The sequence below is a fragment of the Podarcis pityusensis genome (assembly GCF_964106645.2).
Source record: "Podarcis pityusensis genome assembly, chromosome: 1".
Lineage (NCBI taxonomy): Eukaryota > Metazoa > Chordata > Lepidosauria > Squamata > Lacertidae > Podarcis > Podarcis pityusensis.
The window spans coordinates 75,694,848-75,721,490 of NC_138028.1; the positions used below are offsets into that span (position 1 = coordinate 75,694,848).

At 45.3% G+C, this 26,643-nt stretch overlaps 1 protein-coding gene across 6 annotated transcripts in view; it reads left to right on the top strand.

Annotated features, from left to right (window-relative positions):
• DUSP8 (dual specificity phosphatase 8) overlaps positions 1-26,365 on the top strand; it is an 88,143-nt gene extending 61,778 nt beyond the window's left edge. For all 6 annotated transcript variants that reach the window (XM_080998870.1, XM_080998873.1, XM_080998871.1 and 3 more), the window contains 4 exons: positions 12,474-12,640; positions 14,266-14,425; positions 15,426-15,549; positions 16,384-26,365. In XM_080998870.1, the coding sequence (XP_080854996.1) occupies positions 12,474-12,640; positions 14,266-14,425; positions 15,426-15,549; positions 16,384-17,497 (1,565 nt within the window). In that variant the 3' untranslated portion in view covers positions 17,498-26,365. The remainder of the gene's footprint in view (positions 1-12,473; positions 12,641-14,265; positions 14,426-15,425; positions 15,550-16,383) is intronic.
• Positions 26,366-26,643: the final 278 nt, after the last annotated feature.

The window sequence follows — 26,643 nt, forward strand, 5'->3', positions numbered from 1 at the left end:
TGTCTTAGGGTAAAGAAAGGTTTTCAGCAGTACTCTTGGAAGAACTTTCATGAGTCCACCCAGCAGACTGCTAGTCCATTGTTGATGCTGCCAAGCACATCAGAAATTGACACCAGCACTAAAGTGCAACCCCGACTGAAAGTCTTAACAGTGTGCATTGTTTTCATGTTCATGCAAGGAACTGTGGCAATAGCAAATTGTGGGACAACTGCTGCAGGATGGGGAGAAATTGAAATTACACTGCAAGGTCATAGGGTGCCATTGAGATAATGTGAATGTGTGTGTGCGTGTGCACACACATACACAGTTCCATATATCCCTTGAGCATCTTTTCAAGAATAAAATTCTCTGCAGGAGCTGCAGAAAACGTTGCACATTGACAGCTCTGTGCTGGGGGATGGAAGTTGAGTCAAAATCAGGGGTCAGCAAACTTTTTCAGTTGTGGGCCAGTCTACCATCCCTCAGACCATGTGGTGGGCTGGACTATATTGTGAAGGGGGAAAAATGAACAAATTCCTATGCCCCACAAATAACCCAGAGGTGCATTTTAAATAAAAGGACACATTCTACTCATGTAAAAACACGCTGATTCCCGGACCATCCATGGGCCGGATTGAGAAGGTGATTGAGCCGCATCCGGCCCATGGGCCTTAGGTTGCCTACCCCTGGTCTAAATCTTACCCTAGAGTAGGTGCCCAAATCTCTAGTCACAGGTACCGTATTTTTCGCCCTATAGGACGCACTTTTCCCCCTCCAAAAATGAAGGGGAAATCTGGGTGCATCCTATGGGGCGAATGCAGGCTTTCGCTGAAGCTTGGAGAGCGAGAGGGGTCGGTGCGCACCGACCCCTCTCGCTCTCCAGGCTTCAGGAACACATCCGCAGCCTAAGCAGCCCTGCGGGAGTTCCCGCAGGGCTGTCTACGCTGCGGATAGCAGCCTGCTTCCTGGAGCGCCAGGCGCGCTGAAAGCAGAGCGCCCAGCGCTTCGGGAACACACCCGCAGCCTACGCAGCCCTGTGGGAGTTCCCGCAGGACTGTCTATGCTGCGGATAGCAGCCTGCTTCCCAGAGCATCAGGCGCCCTGAAAGCAGAGCGCCCGGCGCTTCGGGAACACATCCGCAGCCTAGGCAGCCCTGCGGGAGTTCCCTGCAGGGCTCCCCACGCTGCGGATAGCAGCCTGCCGCCCGCCGCGAGGGGCGCCCTGAAGCAGAGCGCCCCGCACGCCGGACAGACATCCGCAGCGTGGGGAGCCCTGTGGGAGTTCCCCGCAGGGCTCCCCACGGTGCAGATAGCAGCCTGCCGCCCGGCGTGAGGGGCGCCCTGAAGCAGAGCGCCCCGCCCGCCGGACATACATCGGCCAGCCCCACAAGCTCGGGGGACAGCAAGGAGGCACAGCGTCACCATCCCGCTGTTCCTCGACCTGGTTCGGTTTCCCTGACCTGGTTTTGGGGGGGAAATAAAGGAATTTTTTCCCCCTTTATTTCCCCCCCCCCCAAAAAAAAACTAGGTGCGTCCTATGGGACGAAAAATACGGTAGTTTTAAATGCTTTATCAACCAGACTTGCCTAGCAGATGGCTTCAAGCTCTATTGTCTGAGGGGATCACATATCCTTAAAGTACATAAAATGGGAGATGATATACAATATTTTTCGCTCTATAACACGCACCTGACCATAACACGCACATTGTTTTTAGAGGAGGAAAACAAGGGAAAAAACATTCTGAATGAAACAGTGGATGTATCATTTTTGTGCTTCATGCTGTGGCCACAGACATGTGATCTGATGGTGAATTTGGGGTGACCCAATGCAAAAATCCTGAGAATCCCTGTGGATCCATGCTTTGTAACCACGTTTTTGCACCATTGCAGCCCCAGGCAACAGTGGGTGCGTGATTTTTGGGGGGCAGGCTGTAGCCATGGACATGCTATGTGATCTGATGGTGAATTTGGGCTGACCCAATGCAAAAATCCTGAGAATCCCTGTGGATCCATGCTTTGTAACCACGTTTTTGCACCATTGCAGCCCCAGGCAACAGTGGGTGCGTGATTTTTGGGGGGCAGGCTGTAGCCATGGACATGCTATGTGATCTGATGGTGAATTTGGGCTGACCCAATGCAAAGATCCTGAGGATCCATGTGGATCCATGCTTTTTAACCATGTTTTTGCACCATTGCAGCCCCAGGCAACAGTGGGTGTGTGATTTTTGGGGGGCAGGCTGTAGCCATGGACATGCTATGTGCTCTGATGGTGAATTTGGGGTGACCCAATGCAAAGATCCTGAGGATCCATGTGGATCCATGCTTTGTAACCACATTTTAAGTGGGGAGGGAAGGAAAAACACAGAAGGGACAAGGAGCACGAGAGGGGTGTGCAGAGAAGCAGCTGGCTAAGAATGCAGGAGAGGGGTATAACGGGAGGGAGGAAAGGAAGGCAAAAGTTTCCACCCACCCACCCACCCAAGCCAGCCAGCTCGCGCTCTCTCTCTCCCACCTGCATGTTTTCCGGCTGCCTGATATATATTTTTTTTAATTGCCTTGACAGAAGAAAGCATTTTAACTGCATTAAGAACTATTTAGCAGCGAAACCTAAGCTTTGCCATCCCTTAAGAGGTACAGACACTGTAATCTTCCAGATCGCATGAATTTACAGGCAAAACACTGTTTAAGGATTTCAACCTTTTAAATGGAAGAAAGCATATTTGAATGCTGTGTGTCCTCAAAAACAAAAGCAAGAAGTCAAATCAGAATTTTAAGCTGAACCTGTAATCTCTCTTCCCTTCACAAACATTGTTCCCTCCAGAGCATGGAGAGGAATTAGAAGGAAGGACGCTCTGCTTTCCCCTCTGCTTGCCTGGAGGGGAGGGGCTTTCCCTGCTCTTTGTTCCGTTTGAGCAAACACAGCAACGAAACAGAGAGGGTGGGCAGTAAGACCCTGAGGTAGAATGCAGGAAAGCAGCCGCTTCCTCTTTTCAGGTTTCCCTTCTCCGAGACACGATTTGATTTTTGCCTGATTTTTGACTCCACTCGCGCCATTCGGCTCCAGGGACCACACATTCGCTCAATAACACGCACAAACATTTCCCCTTCCTTTTTAGGAGAAAAAATCTGCGTGTTATAGAGAGAAAAATACGGTACCACTATCTGCAGTTAAACAAATACAAGGCCCTGAATCATTTGACATCCTTTTACAGTTGCCTAGTCTTTGCTGTCCAAGAGAAGCCACAAGATACATTATTTCTGAGCTAGTTGCTAAAGCCAAAGCCAAACTTGTCTCAGGACCTGTTTGCTGGGGAGATCTTTCTCCACTCGTTGATAGGCAGCTGGCTGGTTGCAGTGGCTTTTTCACTTAAAGAACAGTGTGAAAATGCATGTGTACCACAAAGAACGCTAAGGCTGCATCTGCTCCCTCCACTGCCACTACACTGACATGACAAAAAACATGAGGGGTTTGGAGGTATATTGTTCTCTAGATAATGGACTGTGAAGTGCAGGCCTCATTCAAGAGTTCCATACAGATGCTGGCACAATGATTGCATCAATGGCTGAGCAAGCCTTTTGTCCAGATCCTGTGGCTTGGTTTTAAATTGGTGCAGGAGTGACGTACAATTGATCAATGCCACAATGCAGATTGCAAGGGCTGGTTGCACATCGGCGCATAATGATGTTAAACTAACCTGCTGCTTTGTTTCTGTGTAAAAACAGCTAGGGGAAAAAAAGATGAATTGTGAATAATCAGTGGAGTTATCTTGGATGCTGTGATTGCTGACCATTATTCCTGTATTTTTAAGGGATATTTCTAACGTGTAGGCTCAATGCTTGTTCCTGGTTTCATAGACCAGGGATCCAGATATGCTTTATGCAAATGAGCCCAATATATTTTAATTGTTATAGCAGCCAAATAATAATGTGTGCTTGTTCAAGAAATACATTAATTCAAAGTGAGTATCTTTATTGAAATCACTGATTTAAGACTGTCTTTTTATTGGTGATGTAATTCATGTTTTTAACAGCCTTAATTTAAATCAATCCATTTTACTGGGGGGGGGGGACATTTAAGCATGGAATCCACTTGTAAAAGAGTAAAGAACAGAGGGCAGGGGAAATAAATGTTTAAGATTAAGGAAGCAAATATTTAGAAAACTAAGAAAGATGTTCAGTCTCAAAAAAGGGAAGGAAGAGCAAGGCAAGAAAATATAACAAGAGGAGCATGAGTGAGATAAGTTGAAGGAACAAGAGAAAATTAAAGTAACACATTTGTCAAAGTTGGAGCAGTTAGCAGCTGTTGCATGGTAGATAGATTCCACCAAAATAGGAGACAACATCATTAGGAGAAAGGCAGATTGGCACGGCAGGGTTAGGAGATGAATAAAGAGAAATAATATTTGACAAAAGGTGGCAAGGATTAAGTGGTGAGCAAAAAATTGGGGGTGTGGGGGGAGAAGCAGAAAGAAAAATAAATATTTTGTGACCAAATATTCAAACATGACCACTGGAAACCAAGAGAAATCAAGAGCTGATGCCAAAGGAGATCAGTGGACAGGTTAGAAGAAAAGTGAAGGAAAAGAATGAGCTGTAAAAGAACTGACTGTTCTGCAAGGCAACACAGAAGAATAGGTGGGGAAAGAAATCAAGGGCAGAAGAATAGATTAGGAAGAAGAAGAAAAAGAATCCAAATCAATACAAAACTAAGCAGGGGAGTAGTTGAATTTAGAAGTAGAAATCACAGAGGTAATTAAATTGTAGTTAGGAAGAGGAAGACAAAATTGCAAATACAGCACTGCAAAGTAATAACTAAATCAAGAGCAATCTTGGGGAACTAGGGGATTTCCATGGAACTGTAGGGAAGCCAGTATGTGCCAATATTTACAAAAGCGGACGATCTTTGGTGTAGAGGAATAATAGATTGGCTTACACATGATCAAAAAGATGCTAAGTGCTTAAAACATAAATAGCCACCAGGCACCACATTATGGTGGAAACTAGTTCTTTTCCAGCAAATAGACTTTTTGATACTTTGATGATATTTCTTTCACATTTCTGGTTTTCATACTATGGTTATTACAGAAGAGAAGGCTTTCTTAGTGATCAGGCACTAACCTGGGGCTTGCAAGTCTAGCTTTGTTGACTTCAGTCTCATGGATGGAAAAGACAGCATCTGCCTGAACTCTGGGGACTTTCTTCAGAGTTTTCCCAGGCAGCTGCTACCAGCTGGGCTCACTAGGCTGAGAAAGTGATAAACCACGAATGAGTTAGTTGGGTGTTGTGTCTAGAGAAAACCTTTTCCGTGTGTTCTTTGGGAGTGCAGCCATTAGCTGCTGTGCCACAGATTTCCTGTGTGGCCTTGGAAAAACCTGCTCTGTGTAACATGCGAGATAAAAGTAACATTTCCACCTCACTCTAATACTGTGAACAGTGATATGCTCAAGACTGCAGGTGTTCTTTCCCTGCCCACCCCCCTAATATTCTTAAGAGGGTCTCTTCTCCAGTCTTCAGAGAGTAGCTGAAAGTGGCGAGGCAGAAAATGGTCCTTCTTTCCTTCTACACTGCAGTTTTAATCTGAAAACTTAGGCACAGTACTGCGCCCAGAGCTCAGAAACCTCTCACGCTAATGAAATTCCCTGTTGCAAAATGCACCTAGAACAATGGGAGTTTCTAACACTGCACTTGACCCTATCCAAATTGCCATAACAAAACTTCTTTATGTAGCTTGAGAGACAAAGTGCAAAATTTCCAACTGTACCTGTGGTCCAGCAAATTTCCAACAAATCATTTGCAATGAGCATGGCGTAGTGCAGACTGGGAGAAATGATGTTGGCTGCACAAAAAATGACTGGGTGAATCAAGCCTCTCTAATGGCCTAAACAAGACAAGGATTAAGAAAGCTGTCTTCTGTGTCATTTAAAAGCATGCTCTTATTTATCTTGGATGGTGTGAGGTGGGATTATTTAATGTCTCCAAGAAGCTTAAATAGAAAGGTTGATTCATGAGTAGCTTGATTGCTAAAACGGGGCCTGCATATGGAGTAGTCCTAACCCTTTTCTGCTGACACCCAGGTGGTGCCCCTGTGACGTCCTAATCACTTGTAACCTTTATATCATATGTTTTAAAAGAGTGTTCTCTCCATATTAGATCCCATAGCTACTCTCAGGTTATAGGGCACTTTACTATGCATTTGCATTTGATGAAGCAGCACTTTCCTTCTCACAGACACTGCAGGCTGAAGGCTTGTTCACTCACAAGTTGCTATCAGAGGTAAAATGAAGGGAAGACGAGCACTCTAGTGCTTGCAAATGAGACATTTCAGGTACCCACCTGGGCCATTCAGAAAGCTGTTTGTGCAGTATCTGCAGAACCGTGAACCCCATTCATCACAGAGAGCAACCGTGTTCTTGATTATATAACTCCTAGATGAAAGAGGAGCCAGTGAAGAAAATCCTCTTTGAGCTTTCCAGTGGCCATGGATTGCTTTTCATCTCATTTCATCCACTGATGTGTTTTGGGAACATGTAAACACATTCAAGGTTGATACATACCCAGTTATTGTTATTTTTTAATTATGCATTAAATTTGTATACCACCCTATACTTGCAGGTCTCAGTTCTGGTCACCGCAGTTTAAGCAGGATATTGAAAAGCTGGAAGGTGTGCAGAGGAGGGTGACCAAGATGATAAGGGGTCTGGAAAACAAGCCTTATGAGGAATGGTTGGGGGAGTTGGGTATGTTTAACCTGAAGAAGAGGAGGCTGAGAGGTGATATGAGGGCCATCTTCAAATATCTGAAGAAGGAGCAAACTTGCTTTCTGCTGCTCCAGAGGGGAGGACCCAAACCAACAGAGTTGAATGACTAGAAAGGAGATTCCAACTAAGCATTCGGACACGCTTTCTGACAGGAAGAGCTGTTCAAAAGTGGATTGAACCAGCTCAGAAGGTGGTGGACTCTTCTTCTTTAAACAGAGGTTGGATAGATATATGCCAGGGATTATTTAGTTGTAATTCCTGCATTTAGTAGTGTAACAAATCAGGGTGAGGTGTACGGGCTGCACCAGGTTTGTGGGGGGCTTAGGCCAGTACGGTGATCTGTAGGGCGGCACGAAGGCTGAAATCAGTGGATGCCCTAAAAAAAAAAAGCTCAACAACTTTGATTTACCCCCGAAAGCTCCAAGCCACTGCTTGCATTACCAGAGTTTGGACTAGATAGCCCTTGTGGTCCCTTCCATCTCTATAGTTATAAGTTATATCATTCTGTGCTTGGTAATCTTGTCTAAACCCTCCAGGAAATCTACAGCTCTGGCCAGCCTCAGGATTTTCAACAGGGCAAGGTATCCTCTCTTGAAGCCTCAACCAGATCTCCTATTGGAGACAGCACTTATAAGTAATCTGAGAACTCTTTCTGACCACGCTGTCCCACATACAGATGCACTCCCTCTCTTAATTCCACTCATGCCAAGATAATACCACTCCTAGGCCATATAGCTTGATAAATAAAAGAACCACAACTGTACAAGGCCAGGACTTTTGCTATTCCCTGACCCCCCCCCTTGCTTGATCTGATGCTAGAAGGGCAACTAGCATGTGTTAATAGCAAAGCCAACCCAATCATCAGTCATGTCTGGAATCCTGCTTGTGGCCTTTGCATTTTTTGCATTAAGCTATGTTGACTTTTTAAGATTAAAAGAGGTTTTAAGGCCACTATTGTGGCTGAGAGGTCTGTTCCCCCCCCTCTCATTCCTTTGAAGGATTGCTTAAACCCCCATTTAGATTAAGGAAATTAACTATTTAATTGGATATTTAACCCCCACCCCTGTTCCAGTGGGACTCAGGCAGACTTAATGTTTCTTTATTCTATCCAATAAATTAGCTTATACAGCCTTTGCAAGATCATGCTCATAATGAGGCCTGTATCTCTGAAACAAAAGCTTGTTGGGATAGGAGGACGTGTGCCAAGAGTAATATCAGTTGCTGGGCCCTCCTTCCCTCAACGAATCCCCACTGGCATTCTTAATAGACCCTGCATGCTTGCTTGCATTTTCCTGAACAAAACTAGCAGTGAATCTGCTGACAGTTAAATTCCCTCCGCCTGTATTTTCTAGTAAGGCTGTTACAGATAAGAGCAGCCTGGGTCTGAGCAGATTTCTCAGTGCCCCAATTCCTCCCAGTTGAAAATGGGCATCATAGGCAAGTAAATGAATGGCATGTTTCTCCATCTGCAAAGATTCTAAAACCTCAAGGGGGGCGTTTTTGCTGAAGTGAATGGGAGCTGTGCAAGAGCTTAGCAGTGCCCAGTGGACTGAGCCCTAAGACAGAGCTACTGCTCCAACATGGCAAGAGGGTATTACTTAAATTAGGAAGTGGTAGGGCACAACCCTGCACTACACGACCTCCTTCCTATGACACCCTGCAGCATAGTGACAACTGGCAACTGCATCACTCTGCAATACAGATTGCAACAGGGCAAGAAGGAACAGTGATGCATAGCACATGTATGACCAATTCACACCACAGTACAGATTATTTAGCGCATGCCCAGTGTAAAATCAACCCATAACTTTGTGCTCCAGGACATGCAACCTTGTATCTTTGTCTCTTGCATCTATTGGGAGACAAAAAAGCAAGCAAAAAACAACAACCCCCCCCCCCCCCCCTGCCTGACACGTTGAGTGCTGGCTATTCTTAGCTTTTCTTCTGAGTATTCAGAAAAACACATTAGGGAAGGAGGAAATTATAGCTCAGTAGCATGCATAAGGGTGCCAGGCTCAGTTTCTGACACCTTCAGTGAAAAGATCATGAGCAGAATAGATCTGATGGCAGCAGACCTGTATGCTTAAATGTGGCTCTACCCCCAACCATATGGAAGAAGGAAGGGGTGGTTTTTTAGGGACAAATACATGGCGACCCGGTGTTCACAGCTTACCTGTCCGCAGTTTCTGTGATGGTTCTCTCCTTCTTTCCTTCTCAGCTAAACTCCAGTAGCAGGAGTGTTCTCAGCTGAGGAAAGTGCTTGAAGAGTAAGGACCACAGGGACATAAGCTGCAAGCAAGGGGAGGATTCTGCATCCATTTTGCTGTTAGAAACAGACCATTTACTCCCTCTTTCTGCAGTTCTGTCTTGAGGGGGTTGAGTGGAGAGATCTATATCTAAATGCACAGAGCTGCCAGAGCTAGTTTGAACCTTAGCCTTAGAGAGCCTCTACCACTCAGAATACACAATTCTGTCCTCTAGATGGACCAGTTGACTCAACTTAGCATAACACTGCTTCATCCATTTGCAACAATACAACAAGTTGTGTAGAGGATGACTTCTTTTGTCTAGTCTTTCCAGATGCCCAGGTCTTGACTCCTGGATTATCCGCCGACACCCCTCAGACCAAGAAAAAATAGAGAATTACATATGCTTACATACACACTTCCCAACCCTCTAATTTATGCTTCATGGTGAAATTGATGCAATTGGGGGGGGGGGTGAGGGAGGCAGCTAGGAGTAACCAGAGCCCATGTGCACCTGTGCTAATCTTGTTTCGTTCATTCTGATTTAATATCCCAGTTGAGGGGTGATGTCATGCCACAAAGAGCCACAGAGGAAGTGGTGTTGCAAAGTGCATTTAACTCCTCATATCCCAAATGGACAAGACTTGGTGATTTTTTTTAAAAAAAAAAATTCTAATATTTATCTGGCAGCAGAAATAGTGTTGTTCACAAATATTATTAGTGTTTAGGGATTGGGGGTTTTTTTGTTTAGTCAGTTGCCAGATTCTGCAGGGAAAGCAAAAAATATACCTTGTGAAGCATTAGATCAGAAGGCTGTCTCAAGGAAGATGCTTGCGTGAACTGTATGGTCAGGCTTTACCTTCTGATAAGAGTAGCCAGGAACAGTATTTTACGTAAAAGGTGGCTTTTCAATTGTGCCTGGCACAGGGGTGGAAAGCAAAAGTCCTTTGTAAAACAATTTTTTGTCAAACTGTATTATAAATCAAACTATCTCAGCTGCCCACCCAGTATATGGGCTCGCTTTCCTAATTAGTATTGTACACGGGGCCGTTTTATCGGCCATCCACTCGGGCATGAAATAGAAAAGAGCTCTGTGTGCATGCGTGGGAGCCACAAAGAGAGAGGCAGACTACTGAAATGCAGCATGACTTTGACGTAGGTCTGTTTCAAGTACAAAGGCCTGCAGCTATGTTTGCTGTGATTCAGCTGGAGATTACGGATGATGGACCGGGGGGGGGGGGCAGGGATCTACCAGTAACAGACCAGCACAGTCAAAGGATCCTAGGAGAGATTTCCTAAGTCACTGATTTTCAGATTGTTCCAGAAGGAACACTAGGGTGAGGATCCTCAATGAGAAGATCACTCAGGGCTTTCCTGAAAGGCTGCTTTTACCCAATGTCACAATTCTTCCCTCTGAATATGTGGCTTCAGCAAAGTCTTGGATGTGTTTGAGGTCGGTAGTCTTCAATCTTAATAGATCCAGGTCCTATCTTTAAATGAAATGTACCTTGGGGGTATGTCCCGCTTCTTAATTATTATTTTTTAACATATATTTGTATGGTGGCAGTGCCGTTGGTGCAACCCAACTTAGTATCCTAGGTCACATTCTGATTTCACTCGGGGTAGCAGGGAGACCCAACACCTCCAGCCACTGAGGGTGTGCTCTAGAAAATGCCCTAAATTTGTCTACAGCACACTGGGTTATCCCGGCAGCCATAGCAAGGCTTCCTTGGCAGAGAGGTCAACACAGAAAATGTACCAAAAGGTAGGCAATTTGAAGAAACACTGCTCTGGGCAATGCTTTTCCCTCAGTCACTTCTAAACCTATAACAACACCACTGGCAACTGCCGTTTCTCAGATGACAAGCGTTGCTCACATGTGGCTGCTAAAGATCCCAGGGGGGCTATTTATAAAAGAGGAGTAAAATTAGCCCATAGCATCCTGGCCAAATTCCAGTGCAGGTAATTTATTTCCTGCCTTCCTAGAATTACATGCATACACATTCTCTCTCTCTCTTCACCCCCACCCCCTGCAGATTCAATTTATTTTATTTAGCATGGTGTGTTTATCTGCTGCTCTCTCGTCACTAAGATACTTGGTTGCTTTGTAATCATTTAAAAATCTGCAGGCTGGAATCAGCCTATTCTGCTTGCTCATGCAGCTGGGAGGCAACAGCCTCCTAAAACGTTAAAGGGTAATGTGAAAAATAGTTTATCCTGTTGGTGAGTTATTGGGGCTTGACAGTAGACAGCACATCTGAATCGGCTGGTGCCCCTCCCCCAAAAACCCCCAGTACTGAAAGATATGCACAGTAATCGGAAGAGAAATGGTGAATGGTAAATCCACCCTCTGTTTACTATTATAGTAAAGGCTGAAAGAATGAAGCGATTAATGGATATGATAAATGAGCTGATTCATTAAACTCAGATTTAAAATGTGGGGTTTTTATTGGAGCGTGCAGCACACTCGATTTGGTGCTCAGTGCTGATGACAGCACTGTTGAAAGCATTGCCTGTCTCAGGATTTCAGTAGGACGTTTATTTCCCGAAGGGAAAACTATGCGATGTTATTGGTTAGTCCGCAGAATTGTTCGCCTTCATTTCAATATCCACAAAACAGCACACTTCTTTGAGTATGTTAATATTTATTTCAGTCAGTTGATTAGCTAGCCTAGTAATAGGTGGAGAGCCCTAGCCCTATCCAGAGAGACCACACACAATGCTTCATGCACCAAGGGATGGGGGCAGATGGCAGGACTGCAACAAAGGAGTGAGCTAAGTGTGACAAGGGAGGCGGGTTTAAAAGCCTTTAAAAGCAGGGGTGGGAATGCTGATGATGGACTCCAGTATCATCAGCCCCAGCCAGTGTGACCAGTGGTCAGGAATAATGGGAGTTATAGTGCAACACCACTGGGAGGGGTCACAGGTTCTCTAGCCTTTCATTAGATACCAGGGAAACACCTGTCTTTGTAATAGGTAAGTGAGCAGGGAAGTTTATAGATCTAGGGACTAATCATAAAAAGATGAATTTTACACACCCAGACAATCTGTGTCAGCAGAGGTCCAGTGTTATCCCCAAGAGTGTTGCTTTATTTTTATTATTGCTAATGAATAGAATTGTTGCCTTTTCCGTCCTCTAGAGGACAGAAAGGGACATGGCATCAGAAGCCCATCATGTGTAACCAAGGCAAACGGCGAAGGAGCTTGCTTTTATATGCATCTAGTATCTAATGCTCTTGTGGGAGCTTAGGGTCTTAATATGTAACATTATGCATTTATATTATGTGAGAATAGAATATAAGGTTTCCCTTCAGTGTGAAAGAATGGGGTTTAATTGTCCTCTTTACCACAGGGTCATTATTTGACTTTGGGACTTTGCTTCCAGTTCTCTGATTCAGTTCACTATCTGCAGAACTTTCATAAAAATCATTTTGTGGGGAAATGGGGATAGTTGCTCAATAACCTTATTTCCTCCACTCTCTTTCTCCAGGGGGCTTTGCCACCTTCTCATCTTGCTTCCCAGGACTCTGCGAAGGAAAACCTACTGCTATCCTGCCAATGAGCATCTCCCAGCCATGCATGCCAGTGGCCAATGTTGGCCCAACTCGCATCTTGCCTCATCTCTACCTAGGCTCCCAGAAAGATGTCTTAAATAAGGTACATCATGTAAAGAAGAAGAAGAAGTGGGGAGGGGAGGGAGGGGTAGCTTGCCTTAAAGAAACCCTTCCCCTTAAGACTTGGGAGAGCAGGTGGGTTACCTGTGTGGGAAACTGTATCTCATGGGTAGGCAAACTAAGGCCTGGGGGCTGGATCTGGCCCAATCGCCTTCTCAATCCAGCCTGTGGATGGTCCGAGAATCAGTGTGTTTTTACATGAGTAGAATGTGTCCTTTCATTTAAAATGCATCTTTGGGTTATTTGTGGGGCCTGCCTGGTGTTTTTACATGAGTAGAATGTGTGCTTTTATTTAAATCGCATCTCTGGGTTATTTGTGGGGCATAGGAATTTGTTCATTTCCCCCCCAAAATATAGTTCGGCCCCCCACAAGGTCTGAGGGACAGTGGACCGGCCCCCCGCTGAAAAAGTTTGCTGACCCCTGCTGTATATTGTCTGATCAGGACAGGGGTGGGCCATTTTTGAATTGTGCAGCAAAACAGAGCTATAGACGTGAGCTCCCTTTTGAAGTGCTAAGGACATTAGCAGCAGGAGCATCAAAACTGCAACGTTGACCCTGAGAGATCTTTATGACAGGGGAGCCAGCTGTTTCTTGCCAGAGCCCAGTGCCAGCCAAGCTAAAGAATAACACTGACCTCAACTCTTCCATGTCCAGCCTCAGAGCCAGAGGATGAGGTATTAAGCTTGGCATTCAACAGTGACTGATGGTGAGGTGAGGGCAAGGGAGAGTGTAGGGAACGGCAGCCCACATCTGCAAGCAAAGAACCCTTTGAGCAGGCCCCAAAATGGACAAAGATCTGCTTTGGGAATTGGAGAGGGGAGGGAACAGGCAGCATCCTTTCAAAGGACACCAGAATGCTTGGGCTATGATATCACATCGGGGAAGAGAATTTCATTGAAAGAAAAAATAATACTAGTTAGAAGAAGAAAGAAGCCGCAGTTGTTGTGAACATACCAGTGGGCACAAATCCTGGGCAGGAGGGAGCCAGTTGGGCATTCCTGCCTTGGGGGGAGGGTTAGGTAGAAGCGCCTGAACTAGAAACACTGAGAGGGGAAGGGGGAACATTTTACACAGGGACTAGAAGGAAATGGGGGAGAAAAATGCCAGGAATGTGAGCTTGGGAGCTCGGCTGGCTCCTAGGGACCGAGGTGAGAGTTATTACACAGAGACTACTTGGAAAATGGAGCCACATAACTCGGGGGGGGGGGCATAGCATTGGGCATCAGTGGCTGAAAACAGGAGGAATGGAATATGAGCTGGAACCCCAAAGAACTTTGCTCTGGATATTTTCGGTAAAACTCTGCTTTTAGAAGTGAGTCTTGGCTTCCCTACAGAAGTCCTGCTTTTTTCATTGTGGCAGCAGCCAGTGGTTTTTACTGAATCTTCATTGGCCTCAGGCAACAGTGCCCAGCTGGCGGCCCAAACAGCCTCCCCCCCTCTGTGATAGCACAGCCATACATTGCAGGCTGGGCAGCCTAGTAGCCAATGGAGGAGAAAGAAGAGGAGGCAAAGACATCCTCAGGGCCTCTGGAAGAGTGGGTGAAAACATCCTGCACTGGACTGCCAAACATCCATTGATTCTCTCTTTCTTTCTCGCTCTCTCTCAGGACCTGATGACCCAGAATGGGATAAGCTATGTCCTCAACGCCAGCAACTCTTGTCCCAAGCCAGATTTCATATGTGACAGTCACTTCATGCGCATTCCAGTCAATGACAATTACTGTGAGAAGCTTCTGCCCTGGCTGGACAAGTCCATTGAATTCATTGGTAAGACTGTGGACCAGCCACATTTGAGGCAGTTCATTACTTCTTCTGGGCTGTGACCTTGGTTGCTGCAAAAGGCATCTGGGCAATAGTGGCTGCATGGTTCATTTTCCCCCATCCACATGCACAGACTTCTGGTTTTTGTTTTTTGTTTAACTCTGATGTGTTCAAAACACTCAGTCTGCCCTTGGGAGGCACACTTTCTCCCTTTGTACAAAACAACCATCCTGTCCCCAGACAGCAAAGCTACCAAGACCGTTGTAAACCCATAGCATCACCTGAGGTATAGCTAACACCACTTGGGAGAACAGTTGCTGCTACAGAAAGAAATGCCTCTTGCTCTATCAAGGTGCTTTTCTTTATCAACAACAACTATGCTCTTTCTGGTTCCAAAGATGATTGATTAAATGAGGCTGGGAGTTCAAATAGTAATTTCCTTCCTAGCAAATAGAGAGGGTGGGGAAAATACAAAAAAAAGTCTTTTTAAAGCATATACTAGTGAATGGTTTGTTTTTTTAAAGAATAATAATCCGGTGCTTTATTAGCAACCCATTGCAGGCCAGGAAGTCCCTCCACTATTTCTCATCAGATAAAACAGCAACATTATTGACAAGCCAAGAAGCCAAATAAACAAGTCATGGTTTCTAGCTTCCACTTCTTGGTTGCACATATTTGACTTACTTAAACCATTTAGATTTGTGTTTTTCCTCTTTATTTACTCTTCCAATTTTGTTAAAAAGCGTCTTCCTTCAGAGTCATTTCCAGAGAGGTAGCAGCTGTGTTAGCATGCAGCAGGAAAAACAACCAAGACACTTGTGGCGCCTTAAAAGACTGACAGATTGATTACGTTCACGCTTTCGTGAAGGGGCTTCTGGTCCACAAAAGCTTATGCTGCCATAAATCTTTGAGCCTTTGAGGCACTGCAAGTCTCTTTGTTGTTCAGAACAACGTAGATAGTAGAGTCCCAGAATATCGACCTGAAGGCTGTTTTCTTCTGCTGCAGACAAGGCCAAGGTGTCCAGCTGCCAGGTGATCGTTCACTGCTTGGCAGGGATCTCCCGATCGGCCACCATTGCCATTGCATACATCATGAAGACCATGGGGATGTCTTCAGATGATGCCTACAGGTAGGTTGCTTTCTGAAAGAGAGGGCACTAATGTTTTTCTTTGCATTTGACTTTGGGGTGTTTTTGTTTTTTGTTTAAAGTGGTGCCGTTTATCATGAAGCATACTTTCCATGTGTCTCGCTCAAGAGTACTGGCTAATAAGCATGAAAGAACATAGTGCCATAAACATTATAGGGTTGATTCCAATCATAGTCCTACCAGGTGTAAACCCATGGAAATCAATGGACGTGACTATCTCAGGTCCATTAACTTCAGTAGGTCTAGTCTGATAATACCTTAGTTAGATACCTCCCATAATCTACCTGTGCTGTGTTTTCAGTTACTCGTTTGCCAGTTTCTTCAGTGTAAGCTTACCAGGCTGGTTTGCATGACTCAGGCTTGTAGTTGCCACTTGAATCTCATCTGCAGGTTGGCTCCCAGCCTGTTGCCAGCTGGTCCCCATGCATGTGCCAGTAGGCTCGCAGCAGACGTAAATGTTTAGCTCTTAGTGGCAACATGCAAAAAAAGAAGAAAAAGAAAGAAAAGAAGCACCTTGGTGTGACATGTGGCAGTGGCAGTATGGGGACAAGGAGCCAACATCCACAGACAGATCCCATGGCTACTGCCGTGAGTCTGAAGGTTGTCCGAAATGACCATTGCATAAACAAGGAGCAATCTTTAAAGCATCACATTACACCCCTACTCCTTGATGTCCCAGGGTGTGTGGGGGAAACAGATCCAGCCGATTTCCAGTGCTGCATTGAATCATACAATTCTTGCAGCATCCCACGCCCAAATCCTTAGAAGTAAGAAAGGGCCCAATAACAACTGCAGCTGTCTCGTTTGCCCCAACAGGTTTGTAAAAGACCGGCGTCCCTCCATCTCGCCCAACTTCAACTTCCTGGGTCAGCTCCTAGAGTATGAGAGAAGCCTGAAGCGGCTCAAGGCTCTGAAGGCCCAAGGGGAGAAGAGCGAAGGGGAAACCCAGCAAGACCAGCCAGAAGCCCCTGAAGGCTGCAGGCACCAGATTCTGTCTACCTCAGAAAAGGCTGAGGAGCTATTCAGAAGCACAACCTCGGAGACCTCCTCGCTTGACTCCGAGAAGCCAGCGGGAGTCTCCAAGGTTGTCTCGCCTACAGCACTGCAACAAGGGCTCCGTGGCCTCCACTTGTCTTCGGAGCGCATCCAAGACACCAACCGGCTGAAGCGTTCCTTCTCCCTGGACATCAAGTCAGCCTACACCCCTAGCCGGAGGCAGCAGGACCCCCCAGGTCCAACAGAGGCAGGAGAAACCCCCAAGCTGTGCAAGCTGGACAGCCCATCAGGTCCCAACGGCACATGCCAGTTCTCCCCTGTCCCAGACAGCCCGGACTGGCCCAGCGGGCCCGACTTCCTCCTCGAGGCCAAAGTACGGCAGAGACGGAAGCACAGGCACCAAGCCGGCTCCCCTGCCCACGGGCTGAGCCTTAACTTCAGTGGGGTGTGCGCCATGCACAAGAGCGCCAGCGTGGAGGACAGCCTCAAGCAGACGCTTCGGGCGGGCCTCCCCGGTGTGGGGCAGCAGCCGACCGCCACCCCGGCCCCCACCGGCACTTGGGGGGTGCACTTGGAGTCCCCCGGCACCCCTTCCTCTGAGAACCCCTGGTACTTCAGCACAGACTCGGCAGCGGGCGGCAAAGGCAGCGGGAGCGGGGCTCTGTTTGCCGGCGCCGCCACCTACTCCTCGTTCAGCTGCAGCACAATCCAGGCAAGCTGCGAGATCAGGCTGAGGGACAAGCAGCGGGGCGAGCCGCGGGACGTGCGGCACAGCTGGCACGAGGACACCGCGGCCGAGAAGCAGTTCAAGCGCAGGAGCTGCCAGATGGAGTTCGAGGAGACCCTGTCGGAGAGCAGGTCTCGGGAAGACCTGGGAAAAATCAGCAAACAGTCTAGCTTTTCGGGCAGCATGGAAATCATTGAGGTGTCCTGACACTCACCTTGTGAGATCTGAGAGCAAGTTGCGTGTGCACCAGTGGGTGGGTGGGGAGGGGGAAGGCTGGCGAGATATTTAACTAGGGAGAGGGAAGGGGGAGGGGAGGGGATTATTTATATGCCTGTGTGCGTTTCCAAAGGGCACACATGCTGAAGCAAAGGCAAAGCTAAACGAATCCAAAGTCAAGAAACATAACGGTGCATGCTTGGTGCCCTCCCCTTTATTTTCCTACCTCCACCACCAAGGCAAAACCACACCGCATTCCCTTTTTTGGCTGGTGGAGGGTGTATTAACTCTTTAAAGCCTGGATTCCTTCCTTTCGCATGTAGTGCTCTCTCTGCCCGCCCGCCCCCACAAAAAAGGCAGGGGGAAGGGGAGAGCTGAGGTGTAACTTCAAAGGTGGGGTGAAAGAGAAACAGGGGAGATATTAACATTTTAAAGACTTCCACTGATGTAAAAGCTTTTTTTTTCCTTGAAAGAAGATTATTGTTGTTTGATCTGCAGGTTTGCAGTGGGGGAAGTCTAAAGGGAAGCAGGTTCTTTTCTTGCGAGAGTACATTAGCAACTGTTGATATTACCCACCCGCTCCCATTACAGGAGGAGAGCTTCCCTCCTGTTCCATCAGGGTTGGACATTATCTGTGGGTGGCTCCTTCCCAGATTGGGCTACAGAAACCTGGAGGGGCTAAATTTCAGTAGCTTCCCTAGGTGTGTGTCCCCCTTCCCATACTGAGCATGCTCCTCTTGTGTTTCTCTGGCTAGAATTCTTAAATGCTGCACTGCGGCAGCCCTATACATATATAAATATATATTATATATAATATAAGAGAGAGAGAGAGAAACACAAAGAAAAAAGTTTAAATGGTTTTACTACAGTTTTTATTGAGACAAATAATATTTCAACTTTTCTTTTTAATTTATTTGAAGCTGTTCATTCTGGCAATGATTTTCAGACAATGTAGGGGCGGTACTTGTCAGCTCTATTTTTACTGTGTATGGTATTTAAATCTGAAACACGAGTTTCAAAGCAATATCCTAGGCCTGCGGCTCCTTCTGTAACTCACGTCAGTGACGCAGACACCCCAAAAAGTGGGATGAGAAATCTTTGTGTGTGTGTGAGAGAGAGAGAGAGAGAGTGTGTGTGTGAGAGAGAGAGAGAGAGAATGCATGTGCGTGCACTTTTATTTAAAAAGAAAAGTGAGAAAATGTTCAACACAAACTGAGCCAGGAATCCTTCTTAATGCTTCTTTACTTCCTACCCCTGTCGCATCTGCAATCAAAGCCATAAAACCTTTCTCTTCCTGGGTCTGGGTGGAGTATCACGGGGTTCCTTTATAAGAGAAGGAGAGTCCTATTCTAAAGTCAGGAAGGGGCATCAAGAGAGCTTGATGAGTATTGGGTTTTCTTTTTAATTTTCTCTCTAGAGGAAATGTATTGGACCTGGGGGTTAAATTCCCAGAGGATGAGTCCCTTTCCAGCAGCCCAGGATATCTCCCAGATGAATGATGGTGACAATAGGCCATTCCCTGCCCCTCCAAAAGGGGGTGGATTATGGCGAATGGCCATTCAGATGCTGCTCTTTTCAAACAGTGTTCAACCCAGTCTCCATCAGGTTTTGTGGAAGGGGTTAGGGAGATGCTTGATGCCTAAAACCTTGGCAAAGGGTGGCTTTAGCCAGCTGAATGCATTCTGTTATTGTGGTACTAGAGGGGGGGAAATCATTGAAGGTTCTTAGGGATCCATCCCACTGTAAGGAAGTGTCCACTTACTGCTGCAAGCAGGAATTTCTTCCCAGCTTCAGTTCTCCATCATAAATTTGTGCCTACTCTGAAGTACGTGTTCACTTTCTATCAGGGAGCTGCTGCCATACAGAGACTTCATAACGATGCAATTCAGCCAATCAGAAAACAGTCCAAAGACAAATATATAAACAAGTAAAAGACCAAACTGAACAGCCTTTTGAGAAAGGAAGTTCTAGGAAAGATAGGAAGTATTTCAGCTGTAGTGCAAAGGACCCAAAGGATCCATTCCCAGCTCTCCCACCTTCAGCAGTCATCTTCCAACTGATGTGTTCACAAGGAGATTAGCTTGGCTATAGATCCTATTTGTCTTATCATTGAGAAATCGTGTTCATTGGCTGTGTTATTACCCACAAAAGAAACCTAGTCCTGAGATCCCCACCGGCATACTTCATGGGGGAATGGTTGGCTGTAAGAAATCCTCCTGCACAGGATTTCTTTTCCTTTTTTCGGAGATAGGGAAGAAAGATTCTCCCGACACTTTTCTAAAGATGTACACCAAAAGACAGAGAAGAGGACAGGGTTAACCCAGGGTATTTTGACCCTTGAAATGGATAATCCATATCTTCCCACCTCATCCCAGTGGTAAAAAGTATAAGAATAAAGTACACCACTTATGTCACTCTTTAATGGCAGAAATCTGCTGCCTGAAGTGGCTGCTTCGTTCCGTTTCATAGTGGGGCTGGCCCTGGATGAGGATGAGCTGCAGTCTGTTCCCCCTAGCTGAACTAAGGCAGCCATGCCCACTCTAGGTCTTGTTGGGATGATGAGAGATGTAATCCAACAACACCTGGGTCCAGGGGAAGGCTGAACCTAAGAGCAGGTTGAAACATGGTGGTCTTTTTTTGTGTAGTTGCTAGGAAGGTTGCTGTGCAGTGAAGGCTCTCTACAGAGGTGGTAACATTTGTAAATCACCAACTGTGCAGATGGGCCCAATCGCATGGAGAGCCGAACCCCAGCAAATCACGTTCATGGTTGCCATCTGTCCATGTGATTGGACTGATCTATGTAGTATGTAGCTGTGAAATATTACCATTCTGACACGACGCTGCTGCACAAAGTATTTTTTGGAGGCCACGTTGTTCACATTGGTCTCTTGTTCTGCTCCAAGTGATGGCCTCAGCAGTATGGTCGCTCCAACCCACAAGGCAAAGGTCCAGGTTCCAGCAGGTACTAACCTGGCAAGGCAAAGTCTAGGTTCTGGCAAGGCGAGAGCTCCTTGGACAGCAGGCTGGAGACTCAGAGCAGAGCTCAGATGTTGTCTCGGCACTATTCAGCCTCATGCTGAACCTTATGTAGGAGCTGCAGCTCTGTGTAACCAACTCTCCTTTGGGTGAGAGGATTCTCCTTTAAAGGGGCCCTTCCTGCTTTGACAGGCAATGGATCCAATGGAGTTAGGGAGACTCTAGTTGCATGAGGGCTTCTAGAGTCCTTGGAGTCAGAGGAGGGCACTGTGACCATCTTGGACCAAAAAGGTGCTGGAACAACGGGCTTCTGCTGTGCCATTGTTTCTGGTTAGTATGGACATTTGCAGCTGACCAAGGGTCGATCCCTCTCACATTCTGAATATTTGGCCTCATCCCCCAAAGTTTGGGAGTCTGACCCTGGGGGCTTGAGCAGGAGAATGAGTTAGCAAGTCAGTAGAGTGTTGATAATTCAGCTAATAGGAGAAAAGTTCCCAGTCACAAAACACAAAAGTGGGAGGGAAGAACATTTTCGCTCTTTGGCCACACTGGTCTTCTTCCCTTTTGAGGAGTAGCAACACATTCCCTCAACAGCTCCTGGCAGAGGCACTGCAATGCTGCTTCCTTCTTTTGGAATACAGGCCTAGAGCCATCTCTCTTAAAGCCGAAAGCACATTTTTCTCTTTGTGTAACTGATTTTGCATTTGCTCCTTTCTTATCACATGCTGGTCTTTTGAGCCAATACCTCAGGGTTGTTTGTGTAGCTTTTAAATGAGAAAAAAAAATTATTTGAGATAAAAGCAACTTCATTTCTTTTCCCATTTTCTTTCTTGTTGAAATGTGATTTTTTTACAAAAATAAAAAATCCTACACAAGACAAAAAATAAATAAAAATCTCAGGTTCAGAGCTTACCAACACAAACCACAGGGAGCAGCAATATGATGTTTTTGCATCAGATTGTCTGTTTCCTGACTGTAACAATTGCTGTCTGTACTCTACCAAGACATAAGGTAGAGACCTCATGATACTTATTTTACCAAAATATTTTCATATTAGATGCTGCAAGCTCAGAAGTGATCCCACTGACCTGCATAGTATTTTGAAAGTAGCATGACAGAGTAGTGGGGGCTGGGGGAAGTGGAATAGGATAAACATGGGTTACCTAGGTTGAGAGTTTCTTTTTGATCCCTCTTCACATCTTCAACCATAACTTAATGTATCTGGGTGCTTAATATATATTGATGCTTTCAGATGCTTCAGAATCCTCATTTCCTCCAGTAGATTGCATCCAAAGGGTGGATTAACCCTTTAGCAGCATGAAACTCCATGTTTTAAACCAGTGTTTCTCAAACTTTGGTCCCCAGCTGTTGTTGGACTACAACTCCCATCATCCCTGACCGCTGGTCCTGCTAGCTAGGGATGATGGGGACCCAAGTTTGAGAAACACTTAATCCTGTGCCTCTTTTCCTGTGGGACCAACAGGAGAATAGCATTCAGACATGCAGGTGATCAGAACACATATTGCAGTTCATAATGGAGCACTGCTTTCATAAATGGTATGCAGTAGACATGAAGGATGAAATTTATAAGGCTGTTAAGCAATCCAGTCTTCAGCAGTAACTCCCCAGCATCTCAGCTTTTCACAACTAAATTGCTGTCCTAGGTTGGTTGTTGTTGTTTTTGCAAAAAGTCCACAAGGAATTAAAAACAGTCACTTGGAAAGTTCACAGATCATTGGCACTGCAGTGTTCAGCATGTCCCTTGGGAATTTTTAGAGGGATGACCTGGAAAACCCTATCTCTTTTCAATGTCGGCTGCCATCTTTGCCGTGACAAAATGTGCTACTTGCACTCTGTGAATACCAAGGGCCCTTGAGATCTGTTCTGTGTTACAAGTGTAGCAGTGTTCGATGCAGAAAATACCACAAGGACAAATTCGTGACGGCTACTGAACACTTGAAATTTATACAAAAGTGCTGCAGTCCATTCTGTCAGATGAAAACTTTCTCAATTCACAATCTGATTTCAGCCAGTGCTGCAAAGTCAATTCTTACAGTATATTTTAGCAACTAATAGCATCAGTGGGGAAGGACAAAAATGAATGGTTGCTTGCTCTGAAGAGCTGCCACCTGCTGTCATTTCAGAGCAATCACTCCTCCAGAATGAAAAGGTGGGGAAGAATATGTGGGTATTCAGGCTAGCATTCCCAGCAAGCTGCAAAATTGCCAACAATTGCCTTCAGCAGGAAAAAAAAATGGGCCAATCTGAGTGGGCGGGGAGGAATTTCTAGGACAATTGTTGGAGACTGAGGTGAAAATCTAGGGATTTTCTCAAATGAAGAGAATATCAAGAAAAGAAGAGCAATTTAAAATAGTGAAAGACACAGTCTTAATCTTCACCCTTCTTATGAAAATCAAATTTGCATTTTCTATTTCCTTTCTAACCTTGTTAGAAGCCATATTTGGGCTATTTTCCATAGCCCTATGTGGAATGTATCTTGCAGGAAATAATCTACCATTGCCTTCTATTGAAAACATCAGAAAAATGCCATTATGCTTGTCTTATTTGAACTCAAAAGGCATCTTTGTCTTGTCTTTATTGGGATCAGGTTAAGCCCACAGGTGACCTAGAACAGCTTTTCCTAAAAATATTATTAGCTGTTTAACTAAGGGTTGCCATATTTCAAAAAATGAAAATCCAGCCACAGAAGTTGTTGAGCTTCTTTTGCTAAATTTCAAGCTTTTTTAAAGGAAATTCGCCAAAATCTACATGTCCAACATGGGCTGCCATACGGCCGGCCAAATCCCAGCTATGTCTGAAAAATTCTGGACATATGGCAACCCTAGTTGAACTGGCCAGTTCTTGTCAACCAGGAAATTGCTCCAGGGGACCTCCGACTCCAATTCTAATCTGATGTTCATGCTTCAACTACACAGTTATCTGCCACAGAATTATTGCCAACTCAGTAGCAGCATGCAGGAGAACCAAAGCCCCCATGTGAGAACTCAGAAGTAGGAATCTAGGGACTGCAAATAGGTTCTGCTCACGGACAATCAGAATTATATGAAAAGATTTGATTTGCTGTGAGACAAGTGTCTTCTGGGATGCAAATAAGGTCTTTAAGCTTTATTGAAAAGGTAAGGCAAAAAAAAACCCCCACTACAAAACAACCACCCTCAGACACAACAACCTGGCCTTGCGTACGATGCCAATGAAATATCCCAGGAACTTTTAAAAAAATTCCTCATAAATCCAAGCTCTAGTGCTTGTGGGACAATGCAGGCTCTTTGAGTACGTAATGCAAATCTTGAAGTCCAGGACCAACCTTACCTTGAGGCAGTTGGCTGGAGAAGATTCTGCTGGAGAAGTATCATTTTCCTGCCTCTTAACTCTCAAGCTTAAAAAACAAAAAGTGGTGGAGATGGGCTGTTTTGACCTCACTTGAGGTGCAAAACACTAAGGCTGGCACCACCCAGGTCTATGGTGAATTTCTGGCTTGCAGCACCTTCTCTTTGCAACAGCAACAAAAATAGGTTGAGTTTCCCTCCCGCTTTGTAAGTCTGTGCTATGTTTCTTTGACCCTCCACCTCTTTTCTCATCTGCGCTCTCTGGTTTTATTTATTTTTCCTTTTCCCTGTGTTTCTTCCTGTAACCATATGCTCTTGTTCTGTCTCCTCTCCTGGATGCCATCCCTTTAAAAGGAGGTATTTTCTGCCTTCCTCCTGATCCTAATGCTAATGATAATAAGCTATCAATGTTGTAATTGCAATGTATGAATTATAGATTTAAGTATTTATTATTATTATTATTATTATTATGTAATTTTACTTCTATGTACGTTGATCTTTGTTTCTCTGTTGTGAGTATATGCAGAACTTTTCCATCTCCAACTGCCCTTTTGCCTTCCCTGACTCCTTGTAGGTAGTGGCTGGTCAGTACTATGGCACGTCAGGTCGTTAGATGTCATGAGGAGGAACAGATCAGTTCTTGTGGAGTTTGGAAAGGTGTGGAGTAGCTATCTCTATTCCACGGAAGTTTCTAGGGAGCAACAGAAGAGTTCCAAAATGATTTCAAATTATTAAGTAGTACTTTAGAAGATACAGAATCAACATATTCCACATTTTCTTCATCCTAGAGCAGTGATGGCCAAACTTGGCCCTCCAGCTGCTTTGGGACTACAACTCCCATCATCCCTAGCTAACAGGACCAGTGGTCAGGGATGACGGGAATTGTAGTCCCAAAACAGCTGGCGGGCCAAGTTTGGCCATCACTGTCCTAGAGCTTGTCTGCACTGCAAAAAACGGTTCAGTGCAATGTCTTCCCAAACCCTAACTCCCCCTCCCCGCCCCACAAGTAGCCCTAAGAATTATAGGGCAATGACCACATTTCAGTAGTCCAGATTTCTCCCTAGAGATATAAAAAACAAACAAACCTGCATCTGTGCCCGATGATGAAGCGTTTAGTTTCCAAATCCTATCATAAAACGGCACTGTGCTCTAGAATTTTCAGCCACCTCAAGAATTGGGATTACGTTGGTCCAAACAGACCGGAAGAGATTTAAATGCTTATGATTTACTTAGAAGTAAGGACATTTCCACACAGGAATCTTAAAGGAGTTCTTGCTTCAGTTGCGTTGTTACGCTAATGCAAAATTCTCCCTCTTCCACATTAATAGTGATCAGAGATTCACATCACTAGTGAGAAAGTTCAAAGGTGAATTAAGATTAAATTATTACTGGAATTATTGTCCTAGTAAAACTAAAACCACAATATAATTTATACAAAGTTCCAGGTCATGAACAAATCTCCAAAACACCCCCTGATAAATGTGCTGAGGCCTGTTCCTGTATGAGAAAGAGCTGTCCATGTTCCGTCACAAATTTCTCAAGGAATTTAGGATGACAGAAACTATCAGGCACAACCCCTGTGTGTTTAGGTATCATCTGGTGACTCATGTCTCAACATTCCTATATTGCTAAACACATTTTCCTTCCCAGCATTGGAAAGAAATGTCAGTATTACTGAAAACTCCAGTGAACAAAAAGACTTATTTGTCTCCTGCAAAAACACCTCTGTGCCACAGTACTTTCCTAGCCAACCTTGGTAGGAATCAGTTTAAGGTGACATTATTAAGAATAGCCATCAAACAGACTATATTTGCAATGCAAAAGACACAAAAGGTGGAGGAAGAGAGGCACAGAATGAGGTCTTTCCATTGCAGTATCTTACATTTATTTATTGTTGCTCAGAATTCTTTTGGAAGGAGTAGAGAAACTGAGTTACCTATATTCTCAGGAGGCATACGTAGAATCCCTTTTTGGTCTCTTGTCTTCAGAGCCATGTTTTTATCCCAGGTCTCCTGTCTTGCAAACATTCACAGACAAAGATTGATTAGGGGCGAGTTGTTGGAACCCCCTAATCCAGGCGCAGAACGGAAGGTCTTAGTCTGTGGGGAAATCCTCATACACAAGAAGTGAATAGGTCTCAAACTGAGCAGTTCAGTATCAAAGGTTGCCCTTGGAAGGCTGGGGAATGAGTTTTGAAGTCCCTGTGCTTTCTAGGATTGAATTCCGAGTACTGTCCCGGGTGGGCTACAGGTTGGGTGGGATGGGGTGGGGAATAGACTTCTTGCATCTAGTCTGTGAGTTCGTTCCCTCTCTCATGAGTCATGATAACCAAAATGCATCCCCTTCTGCCTGCTAAAGGAATGCTGACATTGGATGTTGCCTGGCAGGACTAAGTGGTGCGCTCTGCCCCGGCTTTGACTTTATTTATTTATTACTGGAGGCTGTAAACAGCAGTGCTTTTTTACCCTCTCTTTCTTTTCCTTTCTTTTGTATTTGGGAACAATGTGTTGTAATAAATTCCTAATAGATGTTTTAACAGCCAGTGTCAGTTTTGTTCTTTAATGATGTGTGTGTGTGTGTGTGTGTGTGTGTGTGTGTGTGGAGTGACAAGGGAGGAAGAAAAGGGGGGGGGTAATGAGAGCATTCATAGAGGATCACAATAAAGCTGATGGGAGCAATGGTCAGGTCAGCTAAAACAACAGTATTTTACTGTTCCAACCAAGAAAGCCCACATTCTGCCATAGAACCAGTGCTGGGATGTGAATAGGGGCAGCCTTCCCCAACCTGATGTCGTCCAGATATTTTGGATAGCTC